This window comes from Halyomorpha halys, unplaced genomic scaffold, assembly GCF_000696795.3.
Source record: "Halyomorpha halys isolate HHAL.00 unplaced genomic scaffold, Hhal_1.1 Scaffold441.1, whole genome shotgun sequence".
Taxonomy (NCBI): Eukaryota; Metazoa; Arthropoda; class Insecta; order Hemiptera; family Pentatomidae; genus Halyomorpha; species Halyomorpha halys.
Window position 1 is genome coordinate 1,185,990 of NW_027106497.1, and position 22,700 is coordinate 1,208,689.

The 22,700-nt window shown below is 32.0% G+C and overlaps 1 protein-coding gene across 1 annotated transcript; it reads right to left on the minus strand.

Annotated features, from left to right (window-relative positions):
- Positions 1-467: 467 nt before the first annotated feature.
- Positions 468-17,889, minus strand: LOC106682762 (putative gustatory receptor 22c). The gene is made up of 4 exons (XM_014423800.3): positions 16,957-17,889; positions 12,016-12,084; positions 10,532-10,621; positions 468-966 (listed from the first exon to the last, which is right to left on the minus strand). Exons 1-4 carry the CDS (start codon positions 17,806-17,808, stop codon positions 829-831), a joined length of 1,149 nt encoding a protein of 382 aa, XP_014279286.3. The 5' UTR covers positions 17,809-17,889; the 3' UTR covers positions 468-828.
- Between the last annotated feature and the right edge of the window lie 4,811 nt (positions 17,890-22,700).

A 22,700-nucleotide genomic window follows, 5' to 3' on the forward strand; every position in this document is an offset into this window, starting at 1 on the left:
AAACATAAATAGGAACCCCAATATGCTTGAAATCTGAAATGTTAAGATAAATCGATTCACAGGCAAGAGGTCACAAATTCGATTTGATTTTCATTCATTAGCCCTCCTCTCTCTCCCCCCTCCCCCTCAAAACCTATATAAGGACCCAACAATGTTAGCTTTTATTCTCAAACGACAAATTATCAACCGTGAAATATAGATAAATATATAGTACAGGAAATGCGCATTTCAGAAAATTAAATAAGAGGCTCCAAATAAAAAATCAATACCTAAGAAAATTTTTTAAATTGGTAAGATCATAGCGACTTGGCATATGCTTTTCGTTAGCGAAGTTCTTGACAATATGTATAAAAAATGTTATTGAACTTAGAATTGGATAATGAACCAATAATTTATCAGAAAATTATAGACAATAAATAACACCACTTAAGAAAAATAATCATTTTATTAAAAATTACTACATAGGATATTTGAGTATGTGGTGGCTTCCAACCCGTAGAAATCTGCGGACCACTTCAACTCCTGACTTGGGGCAAAAGAGACGCTTTGTTCTACCGGAAAACAGTTGAAAGTTAGGATGTTTAAAGGTTCTTTTTGAATTTTATTATAAAACTTATCAATAAACATTCAAGTCTTAAGTAATGTGAACAATAAAATCTCATAAAATCATGCCGTAGTTTCCGCAGACCACCGGTTGGGAACCACCGTGTTAAAATGATGGATCGAAATTGAATGCATTAGGATACATTACGATTTTATTATACACACACACAAACACATTTACATAATAACACTCGTATTTACAGCCATATGGTATAATGACAGTGGTCAAATGGTGGAAGTAGACAGTGGTAAGGCAGTAGTATTACTGAAATCAGGTGGGTTAGCAGGAAGTTCAGGAGCAGTGGACTGATGTTGCCCGAACTGGATCAAGATAACGAGGTAAGTTGTAGCCGCTGCTATCATCTAAAAAAGAAAACGTAAAATCGATTTATCTATTTTTTTTTAATTTAAAAAAATATTAAAAGGGTATCTTCAGGACTACACTTACACTTGTTTTTGTCTCTTTTCCTTATGGTTACTTACTTTTCAGCAAAATTCACAGTTTAATCAAACCCATGTTTTTAATTATAAAAAACTAAAAAAGCTTAACGGCGGACCAACCACCTTTTATAAATTATTCAACTGTTTACTTAATTATACTACTCGTTGCTAAAATTGTATAACTGTAATTAACATGTGTTCCAATGTTCAGATTGTATTATTTTTTCATTGTAGTGTAAGCAGGAAAAATATAACAAACATAATATAATTCATATAAAAATAATATACAGATAACCATTTGATGCAAATGTCGAGGTGGGCTATTCTCTCGACTATTCTGCTTGTTCAGAAGGCCTCGGCAATGCGTGTTCAGTAAACAAAGGAAGGTAGTTGACAAGGAAGATGACTAGATAGGATGAGACTAACGAGTGACACACGTTATTTCTCGGAGGATGGTAATCTCGTCCTACCGAGTACTATTCCGATAAACACGAGGGAGGGTTGCAGACCTGGAGGGTAACTAGCCTCCAGGGTCATGCTCCTAGCATAGTGCCTTCGTCCTGCCGGGTACTATTTCGACAGAGGCGAAGGAGGTATGTAAGCCCGGAGGGTAGTTAGCCGCCGGAGCTCACGAAGCGATAACAGGTAGAGGCGAGAGATCATACCAAGGGTGACAGAAACAAAGAACCATTTAGAAATCAGAATCGGCTTTGTACCGAAACTGTCTCGAGCATAGGCTGTGGCTTAATGTTCTTCTGTGATCCATATGGAGTTCTTTAAGACCCTTATTTATAAGCCTAGTGCATACGGCTTTTTTATTTTTTTTTTCCCTAGTCCCAATAGAAATTATAATAGTAAAAGAGAACTACGTATGTTTTGGACATTTGTTCTTTTACTGGAGCAGTAATCCATTCTAAGGACAGATTGAGATATTATATTTTTTTATTTTATATAAATGCTTAATAGACGAGATCCTGGGACTAAAATTTAACGAAAAACTCCCCAGTCAGTGTTTATACTTTATTTTGTAAGGACGCATTTAGCGGATCGAGCTCCAAAGGATTAAGTACTTCTGTCTACAAGAATAAGTTTTCACTTTCATTTATTCATTTTATTTTATTTCTTTTTCTACAAAGTATATCTCTTTCTTTAGTTTTTTCTTTAAGTTGATAGATATAATTTTCTATTGTTAATATTTTTTTTTTTATTTAAATTATAAAATATAAAATCAGACGGTATGTCTGAGTCTCCCCCTTAAAACGAAAAAAGGCAAAATTTAAAACAAATAATACTAAAACAAATGACATACAAAAAAATGCATAAAATTTCTTATAATAAAAAGAGACGAAAAGGGTGAAGAGGGAAATTCGTTAGATTTCAAAAAAATCTCACCGTTCTTTATTTATAAAAGCATAAATAATTTGATCGGGGAAGTAAAATTTGCCAAAAAATTAAAATATGGAACCCTCCTAATCGAAGTTTTTACAAATACACAATCGGAAAAACTACTAAAATGTGAAACGATGTTAAATAAAGTCCAGATTAAAGTAAGAGCTGCATAGTAAATTACACCAGAGCCAAGGGGTCATGGTGTCCCGACTTAAATTTTTGTACGTTAGAGGAAATTAAAGAAGAATTAAAATCACAAAATATAGAAGATGTTAAAAGAATGACATATTTTAATAATAACGAAAAACATAATAGTAATAATTACCTTCTAATGTTTAATAACCCCACTATTCCGCGCGAAATTAAAATATGATTTTATAATATTACCATAAAACAATATATTAGAAACCCGATTAGGTATACTGTCTGTATGCGATTTGGACACACAAAAGCGACATGTAAAAGCAATCCACTTTGTCGTTTATGCGTGGAAAATAGACATGAATGAATATAGTGCGAAAAACCTTTAAAATGTGTAAATTGGCCCGGTGAGCACGAGTCTTTTTAAAAAATTTGTCCAACTTTTATTAAGGAAAAAGAAATTAAGACTATACAGGAGACCGAAAAAAATACCTATATAGCAACTAAGAAAAATATGAATTAATATGCCCATCACCCACACAATTAACTTTTTCTGATATAGTTAAAAATAAAAAAACTGTTAGTATTAGCGTATAAACGGGAGAACAAGGCAAAAGTAATCTTATTATTAAGAAGTCCTCAGAGGCCAATCGACGCACTCCAACTGTGGTCTGTGAACCCCCCACCATAACCCAACCTCCCCCATTATTCCCTCCCCTCCTTCACATATTATTCCCTCTCTCCCCTTTTCTTCTTCCATTACTCCCCCTTTACCCTCTCATTCTCCCTCTGTTTCCAATATCCCATCAACGCTTGAAAAATCACGGTCTTTCACCCGAAAACAGGACAAAAGAGAGGAGGCTGAACCTCCTCTAGATTTTCCGAAGTCTACTTCTTCTGAAATATCCACCACAAATGAAATCTCTGTTCCCTAAGATAGTAAAGATAAGTCACAAGGAGAATGGATGAAAGTTAAAGAAAGAAGAACAAGAAGTAAAGCGCGAATACAGAGCCAAGAAAAAATGGAACACGATTAATAAGTAAAGTAAAGTCGATATTTACTTTCACATTTTTCTATTTTAAAACTGATTACATATTTCTAACAAAATTTCTATATACTTTTTATTATTATTGTATCATTTATTTATTTATTTTTTAATCTTTATTTGTCTAAAATATTCTGAACTAAACCTATTTTTAATCACTATTAATATCTAATTCATTAATTTCAAAAATAATTTTTCTAGTTATTCAGGTAAAGTAACTTTTTTTTCTTTCTCCTTTATTTTATTTTTATGTCATTATTATAATGGAACTGTAACGTTTGCCAACTATTTCTCCGAAATATATTATTCTACTAAAAATAGTAATTATGACAAAGCAATTGGTTCCGAAAGGACAGATAATGAAGCGGTCGCACATTATAACGTCCCTTTTTCCCTATGAGAACTAAAACATATCTTAAATACCGTCAAAGGTACTACACCCAGACCTGATCAAATCCACTATGACATGATAAAAAAACTCCCAAATAACATGCTACAATCATGTCTGGTTCACTGGGAAATTCCCAAATACCTGGCGAGAATCAATAATAATCCAAATTTTAAAAAAATGGAAAGGACAAGCGGATGACAGCCAGCTACTGACCCATATTCCTCACAAGCTGCGTCAGTAAAATAATGGAACGTATGGTCAATAAAAGATTAATGTGGATAATAGAGAGCAATAATTTCTTACAATCTTTTCAATCTGGATTCCGCAAAGGTTGATCCACACTAGACCATCTGGTTGCTTTGGAGGCTGAAACCCAATATTCATTTATTAACGCTCAACATTCAATCGCGATATTTTTCGATCTTAAAAAAGCATATGACAGTATCAAACATAATATAATCCTCAAAAAATTATCAGCTTTCGAAATCAAAGGGCAAAGGTACATAATAATACATAAAACAATTTCTTTCATATCGCCTCTTCTGAGTACAAATAGGATGCGAATTTTCCGATGAACGCGATTAGCGGAGTCCCGCAAGGATGTGTTCTCAGCCCAACTCTATTCTGCCTAGCAATTAACGATTTGGGATTTAACATGCCAAGGGGTGTTAAACCGCTGCTATTTGCGGACGATCTAGCCATTATTTGTCGATCAGCAAATACTACTATAACTACTATCAAACATAAATTACAGGAAGCAATCAATAGAATCAATAACTGGTCACTTTCAATCGTTCTTGAGTTCTCACCTGAGAAAACCAAATTCCTGCATTTCACCCGAAAAAGAATAACCCCACCATCTTCTGAACTCTATTTAGGTGAATCTTTGATACCCTACACAAATAACCACAGATTTCTGGTAGTGAAATTTGATCGGAGCTAAATTGGGAAGCGCACATTTCGACACTATAATCCAATACAATAAAAAAACTAAATATATTACGCTTGCTTAGCGGCACCTCTTGGGGCTCTGACAGACACACACTGATCAAATTATACCGGACCCTAGTATGTTCGAAACTAGACTATGGATGTTTTATTTACGGCTCTGCCCGACACCGGATTCTCGCCAGACTGGATGTGGTTCATCATACGTATGGCAACTGGTGCATTTCGAACAAGCCCCATTCTTAGTCTGTGTTCTGAAGCTGGACTACCTCCTCTATTATTCAGAAGGAAAAATTTACATTTTAAACTACATTTCAAAATTATACCCTCAAAAGGACCATCCTACACATAAATACATCTTCAAACCAAAATATTCAAATTTTTTTAGAAACAAAATAAATTCAACACTCCCGTTGGCAGAAATAACACACACTGCTATTGAATTCTTTAAAGAAATACCTCTTTCCATCCCGGAAGTCCTCAATCCTCCATGGATACACAGGCTACCAAATACAATGCTACAATTATCCCGATTGCCCAAAGGTAGTACATCACATACTGAATATAGAACTAGGTTCTCACGTCTTTGTCAAAATATTCCAAATCCTTTTTTGATATATACGGACGGATCAAAATCTAACGAATCTATAGCATCCTCTTTCATCACACATAACTCAACCCATAAAATAAAACTACATAAATTATACAGTGTATATACAGCTGAATTACATGCAATAGCCTCAGTACTCCACTTCTCTATGACAGTGACGCATACTAACATTGTTATCATTACCGACTCTTTAAGCTCATTAAAAGCCACGAAGAACATTTACCCGAAACACTCGGCAATCATAAAAATACACAATTACACCAATATGCTAGAAAACTTGGGAAAAACTGTTTTCTTTATATAGGTGCCGGGTCATGTGGGGATCGCTGGAAATGAACTGGCGGACGTTGCAGCCAAACAAGCATTTGCCCTTCCGGGTTGGGGCGCGGTCATTCTGACACCTCAAGAAGTAAGTCTCCCGACGAAAAATGAAATATTAGCTAGTTGGCAAGCCATGTGGAATGAAAGCCCGCCAAGCAAATTAAAAACTGTTAAAAAACGATTAAACCATGGACCACATAAAACCGTTCCAATCGCAGGGAGGAGGTAACTATAGCCAGAATGAGAATAGGTCATACGAATTTAACTTATGCATACCTGATCAATAAGCAGCCACCGCCAAAATGTCAATACTGTAACCGTGTACTTACAGTCAGTCACATATTTGAAGAATGTCATTTCTATTACATGAACTTACGTAGATTGGGAGTGGGACCGAGTGTTTCGGATGTCATGAATGATGACCAAAAAACATAGAAATGGTTTTAATTTTCTTAAAAAGGAATAATCTTTTGAATAAGATCTAAACCCGAAAGTTTGTCATATGTATTTAAAAAATCTAAAATAATTAATTAATCAAACTTATTTAGCAATTAAAGAATATCAAATCTTGAAATAGAATTATAAAGTGAGAATCGTGGGCGTTGATGATGACCTCAGGGTTTTACGCCCAAAAGCCCCAACCAACCAACAACTAAAAACTATATATATATTGTTGACCGTAAAACAAATATAAGAAGATGATCAGGGTTGCGGTCAAAAAAAGAACAAATAGTTTATAACTATTTAATGTTCGAGGTTTCGCCCCACTTTGAAAGGCTTCATCAGGGCTAAACAGATAGAAAAAAACTGAGAACATTACAACAATAAGGTAATTTGAGCTAGGCTATATATTATGTAAAAATAAAGTGATAAGAAATTACATATAAATAAAAGGAAGAAAGACATAAAATAACATTAATACAAAATAAACCTGAATAAACAATGATAAGAATAAAAAAATAAGTAACAATAGTAAGAATAAAAATTTTAAAAAATACGTAAAATATGCAGTTAAAAATGTACAGGAGACGTATATAAAACAAAAACAAATGAAGAAGAAAGTAAAAATTAAATAAACGTCTTGAAAGAATAAATATAAATAAAAACAATAATAATGATATTAAATGACAATAAATGAGCAAAGAACAAATCAGGACCACGTACCTGTTCAAAGCGTAAGGTTAAACAGAAGGTGACAATAAATCGGAAGCGTGTAGGAGTGGAGGGGAGGTGGCCGAGTGTATACTGAAGAAAATATAGTTAGGGTAGTGAATACAATATAGGATATAATAACAATGATTGTAAAAGTAGTAACTAATAACAAGTAAAAGTAAACATAGAATATTTTAAAAATAAATAAATAAAAATTATCATAATAATAATTAAATAAATAAATAAAAAAATATATAGGTAAATAAGAAAAATAATTGGACAATGATAACAAATGTAGTTTTTTATATATCGTGAAAATAATAATTTATCTACACTGATAATAGTAATAGTAAAGATAACAGGAGTAACATGAACAATTTAAAGTGAAATAAGGTAATTTAAAAATCTGAAGTGAAAGTTTACAAAATAAAAATATATATAAAGTACAAAATAAAATGAAAAAAGAAGTACATGAAAAGATTAAAAATAAAAAAATAGAAAAAATAAAAATAAATAATAAAAAATAAAATATAATAAAAATATAGAAATGAGTGAAAAATTTGTGATAGAATGTTAACAATATAGGTGATGATAATGATAAGTGAAATAAGTTAATAGTAACATGTGAAGTAAAAGTTTACAAAAAACAAAAACGAAAACGAAGTAAATGTGAAAGTTGATAAAACATAGATAAATAATTATAAGTAAATGTAGCGGTAGATAATATAAGTGAAAGAGAGATAACAAACAGGTGAAAAACAAAAGTATAATAGAAAAATTTGGTGATGTTAATAAAATGAGCGTACAATTATTTAGTCTTAATTAAGTTTAGTATATGGCTGTAGGTATGTGAGATACAGTTTTTATCGATTTTGTGGTTAATTGGAACCGGTTCAAGGTATTTATAAATGGATTCTGAGATGAGTCTGTTTTGGTAATTTGGAACCGTGGGTAAAATAGTGGTATGGTCAAAATCAAAAGCGTGATTAAGAGTAATGGCATGTTCTGAAAGTTTGGAAGCGGCTGAGTTGTGGGAAGTTATAGATAATCTGTGTTGAGAAATACGTGATCTGAGATGGTTCTTAGTTTCGCCTACATATGAAGCATTACAGTTGGGGAAGGAACAAGGAATCCGGTAAACAACTTTAGAGCGGCATTGGAGAGGAATAGGGTCCTTAGTATTAGTATAAAAGTAAGATAGTTTATTTTGATACTTGAGTTCAAGGCGTAGTGGAGGAATGGTTGATTTTAAGAATTTCTGTATGTTGTCAGTGAGAGAGGGGGCATATGGAAGGGATCTATAAATTGCGAGAGTGGTTGGTAGATGTAGAGAGTTTGGAGAAGAAGAAATAGGCGTAGTACGGTTGATGTAAGAGTTTAAAAGTTTGTTTATGATGTGAAGTGGAAAATCATTTGAAACCAAGATAGTCTTAATATGGTGAATATTTATGTTGTGGTGTTGGGGATCGGATAAGGAAAGGCAACGGTGTCTGAGTTTTTTGGCAATTTAATTTTTTGATAGTGTGGTTGCTGGGAAAAATAGTTTAGTAGCCTACCGGAGTAAGTGGATTTGTTATACCAGTCTGTGTACAAGGAGCCATCATTATTCTTCATAATAAGGAGGTCGAGAAAGGAGAGGGAAGAGTCGAGGAGAAGTGGGAAGGAACTCTACTAAGAACCATCTCAGATCACGTATCTCTCAACACAAATTATCTATAACTTCCCACAACTCATCCGCTTCCAAACATTCAGAACATGCCCTTACACTTAATCACGCTTTTGATTTTGACCATACCACTATTTTAGCCACTGTTCCAAATTACCAAAAGAGACTCATCTCAGAATCCATTTATATACATCTTGAATCCCTTAAAATCAATAAAAAATGTATCTCACATACCTACAGCCATATACTAAACTTAATTAAGACTAAATAATTTTACGCTCATTTTATTATCATCACCAAATTTTTCTATTGTACTTTTGTTTTTCACCTGTTTGTTATCTATCACTTACATTATATATCGCTACATTCACTCATATTTATTCATCTATGTTTTATTAACTTTCACATTTACTTTGTTTTAAACTTTTACTTCACATGTTTCTATTAAGTTATTTCACTTATCATTACCATCACCTATATTTTTAACATTCTATCACAAATTTTTCACTCATTTCTATACTTTATTACTTATTTTTAATCTTTTCATGTAATTCTTTTTTCATTGCATCTTGTACTTTTGTATATATTTTTATTTTGTAAACTTTCACTTCAGATTTTTAAATATAAATACATAGAATATAAACATAAATACAGAATGTATGAAGGAACGGGAAACCCTTGGTCGGCCTTAGAATACCCGAAGCCCGGTACACAGCAGATCGCATTTCAGCTCCTCCTTAGGGATGTTGATTTCTATCAAAATTTGTATATGGAATAGACAACATGGACAATATTGATATAGGGAATATCAATAATGCGGAAGACGTACGATACAGTGTCAATGATTATCTTGTCTCACGGGATGCAATAAGAGGAACCAAATCAGCATTGATCTATAGAATTGACTTTTAATGAATCGTATCAGGAGTACAATAATTTGAAGGAATGATTACTAAAATATCTTATTATCCTTAACATAATATTGTGAAATAAATAACTGTAATAGAAGAATCACGGATGGAAGAGGAAATTTCCCTTCCAACAATAATCAGTCAGGAAAATATAAATATAAATAAAAATACAAGTGAGTTGATGATACACTTACTAGTACCACCAACACTGCTGAGTACATATGTTAAATTTAATGGTATGTTCCATTCATAATTTCTTATGAATATAAAATTTTGTTAATAAAAAACTATACTTATAATTTTTAACGTAAACTAAATAATAAATTGATGAATATAATTAACAATTTAATTATTTAAATAAAATAAGAGTATTGAATTTTCGTTTTATTTCCTTTTTTAAGCCTGATGAAAACTCAATATTTACGAGACTCAGTGGTCAAGACGCTAGAGTTCATATCAACCAAATATATATCAATATCAATATATTAAATATATGTGTATCAATTGAACTGCTTGCAGTGTTCAGACAATATCTCATATTACGGAGACAAGGTGGTTAAGATGCGCCTCGAAGCTAACAATCAGGACGCATCTACTCAACCAACCATGAAAGGCAGACAGGAGTGCGGGGCCGTCCGTTGATCAGGGTCTTTGTTTCCTGAGAACTGAGGGCGGCACCTCTTCGAATCCGTACGGGGGGTTGACTTTTTTCATTTTGTGGTGGTTTCGCAAAATTAACAACTTGATCCTTCACTATGGTTAGAATAGGTTGGTCACCTCTAGATAATCAAACACAAGATCTCATAATATTTTACCTCATAATATAGCAACCTGATGTATTTAGGCAGCATAGATAAATAAAGTATTTCTCTCTCTCTCTATATATATATATACACTTATAATTCTACTGACTGAATGAACCAAGGTGTAATCCAAAGTGAAAAATCCACAAGCTGTGAAGACAACTTCCCTCTTCATTGCGATGTGGAGGCGTAGTTTCTTCTGCAAAGAAAACAAAAGAACTAAATCAATAAAATGACTCCTATTTTCGAGTGAGGCAGGTCAGTATTTTGTGTGCTATCGAGGAGACAATATCTCTTTCTGTGTCAATATACTTATATTAAGCACTTGCTTGAGTCTGTAAAGGTTCGAAATGTAACTTTTAAGTGAATATCGACACCAATTGAAGAAATTATGTCATCTTAGTGCAGTGAAGTTTTGTCGGTATATGAATGTAGAATGTTGGAATGTAGAAGATTTAGTAGCAAACCATACGTTAAAAGCAGAACAAATACTGATACAAGACTGGAAGAACTTGAGAAGGATTTTCTTTGTACATCAAGTATTATCTCTCTTTATTTGTATTTATTTCATAACAGCTTCATCCCTGTATACTATGCCTATAGTGGTATAGCTCAAGGTAAAATGGAAAGGACCTTTTGTATTTTAAAAATAAATTCATTTAATATTTACATTTCATATGTTTCAAACTGGGTCTCTGCAAGGATTGATCACTGATATATATAAATTTAATTTAATAATTTAACAACAATATTGTTATTAAAAAAATATCAATAATTGTGTTAGCTTACATGACAGGCAATTTGAAATCACAAATTATTGGCGTGAAATGAATGAATTATTGTTTTGGTACAGATTGTAAACACTAAGCGAATTGAGAAAAGCATGGTCACTTAATATTTTTTATTTTAAAGATTGATTATGAGGAATAAATTTGTTTTTGTGGGAATATGCTCCAAATATTGATAAATAGTAGATTTGTTGCTTTACTGCCAGTGCGAATATTGTATGTCCGGATACTTAGGGAACTTGAGAATTTCAGTTATGTACTGGCTCAGAAGTTCTAATGAAGTGAATCGGATAGAGCATTCGTGGCATAACTTAAGTGGCTGTTTAACCTCGCTGTTCCCCTTCCAGTAATTTAATTCAAAACCAATGTCATTTATTTGTAATTTTAATTTTAAAATGTAATTCCTTCTATTTTTGGCAGGATATGATAAGACCCTTTAAAGTACAAGAAGGACTATTAGACTTTCGTGGGAGCCCATCGTTAGTCAGAAAATCTCACCTAAATGAAGCATTATCATTTGATTATCGTTTTTAAGAAGAACAATTTCTCAATTACATCATTTATAAGTATAATCAATAGAAATGATTTGTTTTAGAAACCTATATCAAAAAAAAAAAAAAACATTTTTTTCCATAAACTAAAAAAATAAATAAAATAATGAAAGTATTTACGATAGTAATTTACACCATAAAGTATGTGTCCAGTTTTTTTTAATATTGGGTGTATAGAAGTCCGAATTTTCCAAGGACGGAACTAAATATATTTTATAGCAAACCCTTCATTTAAAGTTTTCAGTAACACTTACGTTATTTGATATGTCGTTTGTCGTATCATCGATCATCAGTTGGTACAATTGTGTGTTGAATTCTTTTGCCTGAAACAGTAAATGGAATTGCATACCTTCAAAATCTTTTAAAATTATTATTAATAATTAAATGTAATAAAACCAATATATATTATATATCTGTATGAATGTGCGCTTGGAAGTTATAAATCATGGGGATTTCGTAATATAAGTGAATCTGAAAATTGGCAAATGATACACCCATGGTGAATGGATGAATACATATTAATTAATAAGAAATGAAGGTTGATAAAAAGAATGGAACCGATTATCAAAATACCTCTTTCGAGCACTTCCTACTCGTTAAAACAATCTGTAAGCATAGGTTAAAGCAAACGGTGACCCAGATGAGTTTGTCCAAGAGAGCATAGTAGGCTACGCCAGCGCCTTGCCTGGCCAAAGAGAGAATTTCGTAAGAGCGGTATGCTCCTGATAAGGAAAATACAAAAGAAGTGAGTATTATAATGACCACCCGCATTCCATGCATTTTGTTAATGATCCTAGAACAGATTGACAATATATTATGTGCATGTACGAGTTTTTCCAAAGTCTTTATGTTTTGGGAGGGAGATATCTTCCATTGCAGCAGAGCTCGCTTACAGGCAGTGAACATAATCCTTAGGGTGGCGAGCAGTGAAGTGTAGCAATGAACGAGGACCACCATGTTTCCAAGAAGAAGGTGCTTGTAGACAGTTTTCATTAGATATGTGAGAAAACCATTAGGGCACCTCAGGTCATTCCTCCTCAGCCTGACGAAGAAGGCCCCGACGGTGAGGCAGCCGTTGATCAGGAGGTGCCTCAGGCTGCAGCTGTTGTCCACTCTTATTCCTAGTTCGTGTATTTTAGACTCGGCAATATCCAAGAAACGGGCCAACTTGTTCAAGTTCTCCAATTTGTTCAGCAATTCAAAGATGGACAGTAAAGGTACACAGTTTAATAGAATACTGGTAAAGCTGTATATTTTCGCCGTTTGAAGAATATTATTGGGGAATATTCCGTGAATCATGCACAATATTATGTTTGTAACAGTGTAAGCACAGCATATTAAGGAAGAAAGAACTAGCATTGGAATGGACACTTGGAGGTTGCCCGACTCGTTATCGAGCGATAGGGGAAATAAAGCGAACAATTTCAACGGTTTCGTTACTTTCAACACTTTTCGTCCAACATATGTTCCCATGTTTTTCTTTCAACTAAAGACTAAGAGTCGAAATTGCCATCGATCCATGAGGGTCCGTCAGGAGATAAGACCTAAGTGTCACGAGGCATGATTGCATGGATCGTTACTAAGCTTGTTCGATTTCTGTTTATTTTTTGTGGATTTTTATGTAAAAAAGCTAAAATATAGCTACATAATTTCGATTGGCTAAACTTTGAAATAGCCTTTAAAATAACTAATTGCTATTAATTTTTATCAAATCATTTATATTTTCTAATTCCTTTCTTCTTATAGCAGCTTTTATCTCCACATCTCCACTGTTTTTTATATATGAAAAGGATCTAATTTCATGGCCATCCTCCAATATTGTGTTAAATGAGATCATAACATAATTTTGAAAATATTTTATTGCAGCAAATAAAACCACTTCACCATAAGCTGTTTGAAAGCTCCTTATTTGAAAAAAAAAGTCTATTTATTTTTTTTTAAAAAACTGTTATCAAGTTCGCTTTGCTAAAATTGAGAATTATCTTAGACTAAGCTTTGATGTTAGATATCACTTCTTATTCCATAACAACGTTATTTGCAAAGAATAAAACATAAGTATAATTTTTTTTCTCTTTCTGAAAAATGGGAATATTGTCTATATGATTTTTTGGTACTTAAGTAGAAAGCTAGTGGTAACTTACATAATAACTTTCCCTGTTAATTTATGGGTATGGTTTTAAAAGGGTAGTGTTTGTTTGCTGGAGAGAAAAAGAAAAAACGGTGGAGATGCGGAGGTAAAGACTGTTATAAGAAGAAAGGAATTAGTAAACATTACATAGTTTCATGGTTCAAGAAAATTTTTAATTTTTTTAATAATACGTTAATTCCTATTAATAATAATTGAATAACGCATCGTATCAATGCGAATTTGTATCGTGGCGTATTTATAAAAATAAATACCCATTTTATCGTTTTTCGGGAATTGGTTAAGTCAAAATAATGTGATAGTTATATTTTCTTAAATTAAGGAATACAATTCATGAATAACCCCCGCTTTTCAGCCCCTTTAAGTGGTCTTAAAAAGAATAAATTGTACTCAATTATAAATAAACGTTAGTCGATTTTACCAAAATACTGTTTAGAATTACCTAAGTTATATTGTAGTTTAATTATGTTAGTTAAGCTTCTTATTCAACAAAAAAACGCGAATATTTGGAAAACACAAAATATCAATTTTCTCTTTTTCTACAGAGAATCGGACCATTGTCAAATTTTAATTATTTATTATTTAGTTATTAAAATAAAATTTCAATTTTATTGCTATTAAGATTTATATGAACCTATACATACATACTTATAAAGCAAAATAGAAAATCATTTTTTTTTTTTTTTTATGATCATAACTTCAATGTAACTTTTACTCTTTTTTTAATAGCTTTTTATTTATTTCACTTTCGTTCTGATCATAATTGTTAACAGTCATTCTTAGCTATATTAAGTTTACTAGACCAGCTAATATCAAAATGAAATAAAAAAATAACAAGGACATTTTTATTTGACGAAATAATGGTGTTACATTACCAAGAGTAATTTAAGGCAGTAATCAATAATTCACAGAAGAACGACTTCTCCTACTAATGGAAGGATAATGAAATGTTGTCATCCTAATGTTATTTTTCATCTAACATCAGAAAATTACACTTGTCACAGGAGTTGTGAATACTCTAATAGATTAGATTAGACAGAGGAAAATTTTATTTGTAATAATATTTGGATGTAAATTGTTGAATGGCCTAAAGAAGTTTGAAAAAAAAATCCATCGTTTGTATTGAATTTTATTTGTCAAGGTATTATTTCATGAAGTAAATTACCTCACGTGTAATGAAATAAGTATTTCTAAAATGATTATTTCATCAAATAATATATTTTTGAATTTATAATCCTATTTCCAAAAACCTCGTTTAATTCATTTTAGTCTGTCAATAAGCCTCATGAATAATAAGAGAGTAGAACTAGTGTCGGTTCTCCGAGAGCTCTTGTGAGTGATCGCTCTGATCCAATTATGATTTTTGCAGTAACTGCTTATTTCTTCAGCTTTGTATTTCTTCAGTTTTATTCCAACAAGGAGAAACGAAAAGAAAAAAAAAAGACTCCTCAAGGTATAGAGAACGGAACTGTAAAGATTGTAGAATAACCTACCTCTTATAGATAGAGATTAATTTAATTGGAAATATGATATAAAAGTTTATGAATAATCATTAATTTTGAAATTATTATGTAATGAAGTAATCTTATAATTTATTCAAATAGAGGAAGGGTATAGAAATTTTATTTTAAATTACTTCACAATAAGATACAGCACCGTTTTCCGCATAACTTCTTTGCCGCTTACAGAAACAAACTTATTATTTTTTGGATTTTAGAAACTATTATTCGAGACTTTTCTCAATATGAAACGTTTATTCAGTTACATTTTTTCAAAGAATTAATTTTTAAATCATTAATGGTATTGCTTGAAAATATTTTATCATCCGAACAACAAACAATTTAAAGTCTATATATCTATTGAGCGGTTTCTCTAACCTTTAGCGATGTTACTACAAAATTTTTGAATCCATTTTAAACACTTGACAGACAAATAAACTATACATCTTTTTTTTTAACAAATTAATCTTTTTTCCTATCGCATTAAACTTTGTTCCAACTGGTGTGTTAGCGCAGAAGTAAGTATTTGTTTTCCCTCTACATTAATTATATATTCCAAGCAATTTAGAAACTTTAAAATATAAATAAAGAAGCAAAATTTCAATTTTGAACATTATATTAATTCATTTAATGACAATAAAATTCAATTACAAATATTTACTTACTTATACATATTATAATTATAGATATTTATAAAAATTAACAAAACTGTAAATTTTCATATCTTAATAAATATATTTTTTAAATAAATAATATAAATCTTTTGTAAAATATAAAAATAAACTAGTGTATTCCATGGATCGCCTTGGCATCTTGGGTTCAGAAGTTGTTAAATGATCTGAGTGAAGTTAGTTGTTTCGAAAGTCATGTTTCTTGGCCAAGATTGTAAAATGATTACTAAAATTTATTTATATATTTTTTTATATTATGCAAGCGAATACAATTAAGTATGGGGCGAAAACCAAAATCACACTTTATTTGGTTGAGAAAAAACATTACCAGATTTTGTACTTAACATAAAGTATTTGCAATTGTTGATCCTTGTTAAATCCCATATAATACAATTGATGAAAAGTTTAGGATATCAGTTCTGTTATCTGAAAACTCTGATGATAGATTCACAAATTTGCAATATAATAATCTATATGTTTTTGGTTTGATCTGTATTTGCTCTTTTATATTAATCATTGTCAGTTCTTTATTTGAAATTTTGTAATATCTTAAATATAAAAAAAGGTACAATTTTTTCGTCGATTTCATGAAAAATATAAAATATGAGCTCAAATACGACATATTACAAGGATACGGACGTTACTTTTGAAAATTGAATTATTTATTACGAGTGAGGTGTAGATAGTTGACCGTAGATTAATGATTGGAGAAGTTTGTCGGGGGGTGCGGTCAGCAAGGAACAACAACGCATAAAATAAATAAATATGGTTTTGTTTATTTATGTTGTTCTTTTCTGACCTGTAGTGCATATGTATTGCTTATTACAAAATTACGTAATTATGATACCACTATAGGTTCAAAAATCGTAGCGTACAAACCTGTTTTGTGGTTCGATGACATGAATATACTGGGAAAATGACCATTGAGGAGAACATTGTTATCCAACCCATATAGACAGGCACCATCTTTGCTCTGTGAATTGATGCATCATTAACGACGTAGTCTGCGATGAAAAACATATTAATAGTCAAGTTGAAGAAGGATACGAAAGAGATGAGAAGTAACTGCAAACTGAACGCTTCGTTGAGCGAAGTGAGAAGGGACACCATTCGGTCATAGAGTAGTACGTAGCTGTAGAGGCGACCACTGCCGAGCGTGACCTTGGATTTGAGCGCGATGACCAGGTGCTCCAGCTTAGTGCTGACCAAGAGGACGAGAGCGACGAAAGGAGCGGTGCCCACCACGATGATGGAGATCATGCCGTAGTAGTAGCAGAGGGCCAAGGAAACAGTACCGTCGAGAGGGGTGTTGCCGTTCCAATCATTGTAGGCGGTGACCGTAATGGCCAAGGACTGCCAGCAGAAGTAGCCTAAGACCAGGAGGAAGCTAGGCTGGCCTCTCGTCTCACTCTTCAGCTTTTCCAGGATCAGAAACACCAATGAGATCTTCCTGCGGTGGATCAAGATGCACGCGTTGAATATGACGATACAGGCGTACATGGCTAGCATCTGGCACCTGAAGAGGATATTGCGCAGGAGGGAGTTCTTAGCTAGGCGTGGCGGGTCGAATACTACGAAGGCAGCTTCAACAGTACACACTAACACGATTATTAAGGAGTAAGTAAACCACTGGTAGGAAACTCTTTTCCTGACATGATCGTAAGGAAAGACACCTAAAAGCTTCGTCATTAGTAATATTATATTGAAAATACATTCAGACGAAAAATACATATTTAAATCTAAGGAACAAGTGGCTCTAGAGTGATATCAAATACTGAACGTAAATGGACTTCGACCGCTTAGAATGTCTCTGCTGTATCGACTCCATTACGGTAAGGGAGTTTATCTTCAGACCATCGCGTAATTATGCTTGCGTGATTCATATAGTGTCGCGGTTAACAATGCGCAATTCTACAGTGAGGTCAGTGACGAAGCGACACGAATACATTCATTCATCCAGGATCATTAGTCAGTAAACTATGTTTATATTTTACTTACTTATCAGATTTCACCTCCGGAAAAACAGCCATCTGATCCAGGCCTAGATTATCTGGAAATTGAATAAAGAGTTTTTTTTATAGTTTAGTACTTACAATTATTCGGTCATTTAGCACATGTTGAATAGTACTTTAAATTAATTTCGTATTACATAAAATAATTAATTTTAAATTAAATAAAATTAAAATAAAAATCCCAAGAAGGGTCAGGGGTTCAGTATTTTGTAAACAGTATTTCTGTTTTTCGAACAACTACTATACAAGAAGTACATATGTTTAAAATCAATCACCAATTTTTCACCTAATTATGGGTACCCATTTTAAAGAGGCTTGGTATGCCCAAGAGGGCTCCTGAACCCTCTGGGTCGAATCACAGCAACAATAGCAGAATAAATCATTATCTACCAGAGCTGGATTAGAACCATACTTGCTAGTAGCACAGCACCTTACTTACTGGGCTCACCCGCTCTCTTCAAATTCACTAGCTTATCGTAATGGTAAGGTAATTGGACAAGTTGAACACCATAAATAGTATAACAACAAAAAACAAAAACAACATCTCAATTGAATACCGCCATTGCAAAGTTACAAAGATAATCTTGTTCTGTATATCCCGAAGAAGGCTTTAATGCCAACCGAAACGTGGGCGTTTAATAAAGATCTTAAGTATTATTTTTTGTTATGGAATGGTTCAACCACCACTGAGACCATTCCCTTGACAATTTTAAATTTAAATCCAAAATATATAAAATCGACCATTTATTATATTGTATAAATACTATAGTAAAATAAAATTCTACAGTCTTTTTATAAGTTAGTTCTATTTTCAACATAATAAACATAGTAGCAGCATATTGTTTTGATAAAAAGCCTGGCGACCCCTCGGGCCAGCAAATATAACTTCCAAGAAGTATACAATTTTCAAAAAACAAAGTTTAATATACATTTTTGGCGATAAGATAAACATAAAATCCATCATAATTTCATGATTATCTTTGTTATATATCTTTAATAATTAGAGAAATAATTGGCATAGATTTTTTGCCTTGTTTTTTTCTATTTCCTATAAAAATTGGATAAATCCAATTTATTTTAATTTTTTAATAATATGGTACTTATACTAGGTTAAAATTTTGTTTTTAAATCTATTTCTGTGGTTATTTAAAACTAATGATCCACTAATAATTATTTTTAAGAAAACAATCCTCTTTATTATGCATATTTTGTTGTTGCCTAAACATTTCAAATATGGATTAATATTAAATTTGAGGCTTAGATATACCTCAAATTTAATAGATTTATTAATTAATAAAATCATTAATGATATTTATGGCTAATTTAAAGATGGAACAATGGTACTGAAATATTTTAAGCAACTTTATTACGATTATTCTTATTGAATATTTCTAATTAGAAGATTTACATTCATAGAGGAAGACTCATAAAGCAATCATAAAATCTTTCCGAAATAACAACAAAATTTATTTATTTATTTTAAATTAAATAATTTAATTAATATCCATTCTAATCTCAAAACATTTCATTTTTCTTATAAGTCCGACGTTTCGGCCAATCCGGCCATCCTCTGGGACAATCTACTTAATACAATTTAATAAAAATAATAAACAAATTAATAAAAATTTAAAAACTCTAACTTCATGCAGGCTATTCTGGCCAGGTCAAAACAAAAATTTCTAATTAGTCAATAAAGTTATTAACGAATAGTGACTGTGATAAACTATTTTAATTTTGGCTTTAATGTGAATATTGACTAATTAGAAATTATTGTTTTGACCTGGGCAGAATAGCCTGCATGAAGTTAGAGTTTTTGAATCATTTAATTCCAAAATTGTATTAAGATTGTCCCTGAGGATGGCCAGATTGGCCGAAACGTTGGACTTATAAGAAAAATAAAATATTTTGAGACTAAAATGGATAGAAATTAAATTATTTAATTTAAAAAAAATTACCAGTCTCAAGAAAGTGTTTAAGATTATAACTTAAAATATTTAATATATGCGATTATATATAGCAACATAATATCATCATAATAATAAATAACTTTTAAACACGCATACTTTACTAGAATGGAGGGGCTTTGGATATGCTAAGTTTGCTTGAACTAATCGCTATGAAGGTATGTATTGTCCTCACAGTTTCATAATGAAAGCTAATAGTATTAGTTCATAGTACAAGTGTAGAAACTAGTGTGATAATAATACTAATACTTATTTTTTTCATAATAGGGATGAATATTAGTTATATTACAGAAATTAAAAAATACTAACGTACGAGTTACTATTGTACAAGTCAGTGTAATTGAATTAAGATAAATTTACAAAACTAATAGTATTAGTTTGTACTTTATTATGAAACAGGGCGCTGTAAATTAAGGTTGCATATATATTATATATCCGGAATTGATTTCAGATTGTAAGTACACAAAAAGACCATTGTAGTCTCAAAAAGATTAATTTATTGATCCTTGCCACATTTTCATCAGGGCATTATTTTACAACAGAAAAAACACAGTTATTTTACTATTTTGACGCAGGATATAACAATTAAAAAAGAAAATTTACTCCAAAAATAATTGGTGCCAAACTCTAAACACCTTGTTATAATAACTAAATTTAATGAAAACACGTCGCTATGAAGGGAAATATTAAAATATCGCTATGAAAAATTCTCTAAAATATTAAAAATCAAAATATAAATAAGTAAAATAAAAAAATGAATTTATCTAAGACTTTTATTATTATGTGATGGATTCATTTGGAATTTTTAAAATGTTAAAATTCCAAGAAGTATTCAAAGTCAAGAATAATTGGGCTTAGTTTTATACCGGTTCTAAACATTAAACATAAATTAAAATAAATACATGAATTATAACTTTGCAAAAAACATGAACTATAAAAAAACTTCAAAATATAAATATACTCTGTCAATCTGAAGTCATAAAGGAAATTAATGGTTAAAATATATGGATATCATATGAAACGTAGTGTAAATTTTCAATGAAAAGTGTACATACCTAGCACAGAAATTTTTAACTGATAAGAAATTAAGATATCTTTACATCGTTTAAAAACTATCACATTTTACAAAAAAAAAAAAATTAATGTGTTTTTTGTGTGAGGTATTACATAGGTTGTACCGAAGACTGGAGTTAATTTGTAACATCTCTAATAGCTTTAAGTCTGTAGGATAACCTCAGTATATAAAGTAATCGCACAGTATGGTACTATCTTTGCATTACGTCCATTTTAGAATAAAATGAAAACTTTTTTTTTTGTCAAATGTACCACTATCACCTACACTATACAGAGCACCCTTGCTGACCAACATAGCACCAACAGCCCAGAAGTTCCAACAGTTTCAGAGCAGCATGATCAGACGCATAGTACAACATACTTCATTACAAAGAGCAAAGACTGACCACATACATACTCTTGCGGCCAACACATGGTTTTAAATACAAAAAATCGATTTTGTAACATATGTTTTTGTTATGCTAAAAGCATATGTTCTCTTTTGTTTTTAACAAACACACCTTTGACTCTCTTTGAGTGCAAACACATTGGCTGCCATATTTTATCAATCTACTTAGTCTTAGCAGCCAGCAGTCGGCCATCTTCGCCAGCTTAATCATTTTCGTACGTCGAGCGGACTACATTGGCTTATCCTCCAAGAGGACAAAGTAAGCAGACGTACCTCTTTTCAAAATCTACCTTCACTAGGATAACAACTGCAGCCAGGGCCCCATCAATCACCGACGGTGATATAAAAACTTTTTTTTTCGCTTTTATTCAACCTTCATTTAATTTTTGTAATAGTTTTAAGTTGGGTTAAGTTCCTTTTTTTTGGGGGGGGGGGTGGGTTTCTATGTATGGATATTTTGTTTTATAGTTTATTATGTTAAATTATTTAACTAAATGTTCCTTATGTAACCGATCTAGCCCGGACCCGATATTATTCCTTCCATAATAAACTCCCTAACCACCCAAACCCACTAGTTTCTAACCTTGCTTCCTCTTCCATTCCTGGCAATCCTCCGAGGCGCCTAAAAAGAAGATGGCCTCGTGACCTTATATTGTAAACTGTTTTTAGAGTTCTACTACTGGGTAGTTTCTCTACATCCTGTATCATATCATTATGTCATTATGATCAAATTTACTTGTTGTATTTTTATAATATCAATAAATAAATAAAATTATTTAAACACAAAATTACAACATTAACAAAATTCGGCTATTCAGTTATTTTATTTTCACTGCTCTTCGCGGTTGGGATAGTAAAGGTTCCTTTTCAACCCCTGCCCGTCATAACACATACTGGACTCGACCTACCGACAGTGACAGAGGTCATCACGATTCTTGATAGCCTCCAGCACTGCACAAAATCTTTATTCAGGACACTGGTACCGACAGGATGGCAGACCCATACAAACAGCCTCAGACTAAACTGAGGACAAGTTACTGTACCACTACTGACACAACAAACCTTGTGTGCTCTGATACCATCAGACTGTCACACAAATGACTACCTCTTATCCAAAATATCTAATTTCCTCAGCTCCCCTCTTCAAATGCATTCCCAATGCAGTAAAAGAGCTTCCCCTCAACC

Excerpts from the sequence above, each read along its gene's own strand:
- LOC106682762 (XM_014423800.3), bottom strand. The coding sequence starts at position 17,808 with ATGTATTTTTCGTCTGAATGTATTTTCAATATAATATTACTAATGACG. Across the intron at positions 12,085-16,956 it reads GTCATCGAACCACAAAACAG|GCAAAAGAATTCAACACACA; the intron begins GTTTGTACGCTA and ends TTACTGTTTCAG. Across the intron at positions 10,622-12,015 it reads CAAACGACATATCAAATAAC|AAGAAACTACGCCTCCACAT; the intron begins GTAAGTGTTACT and ends TTTTCTTTGCAG.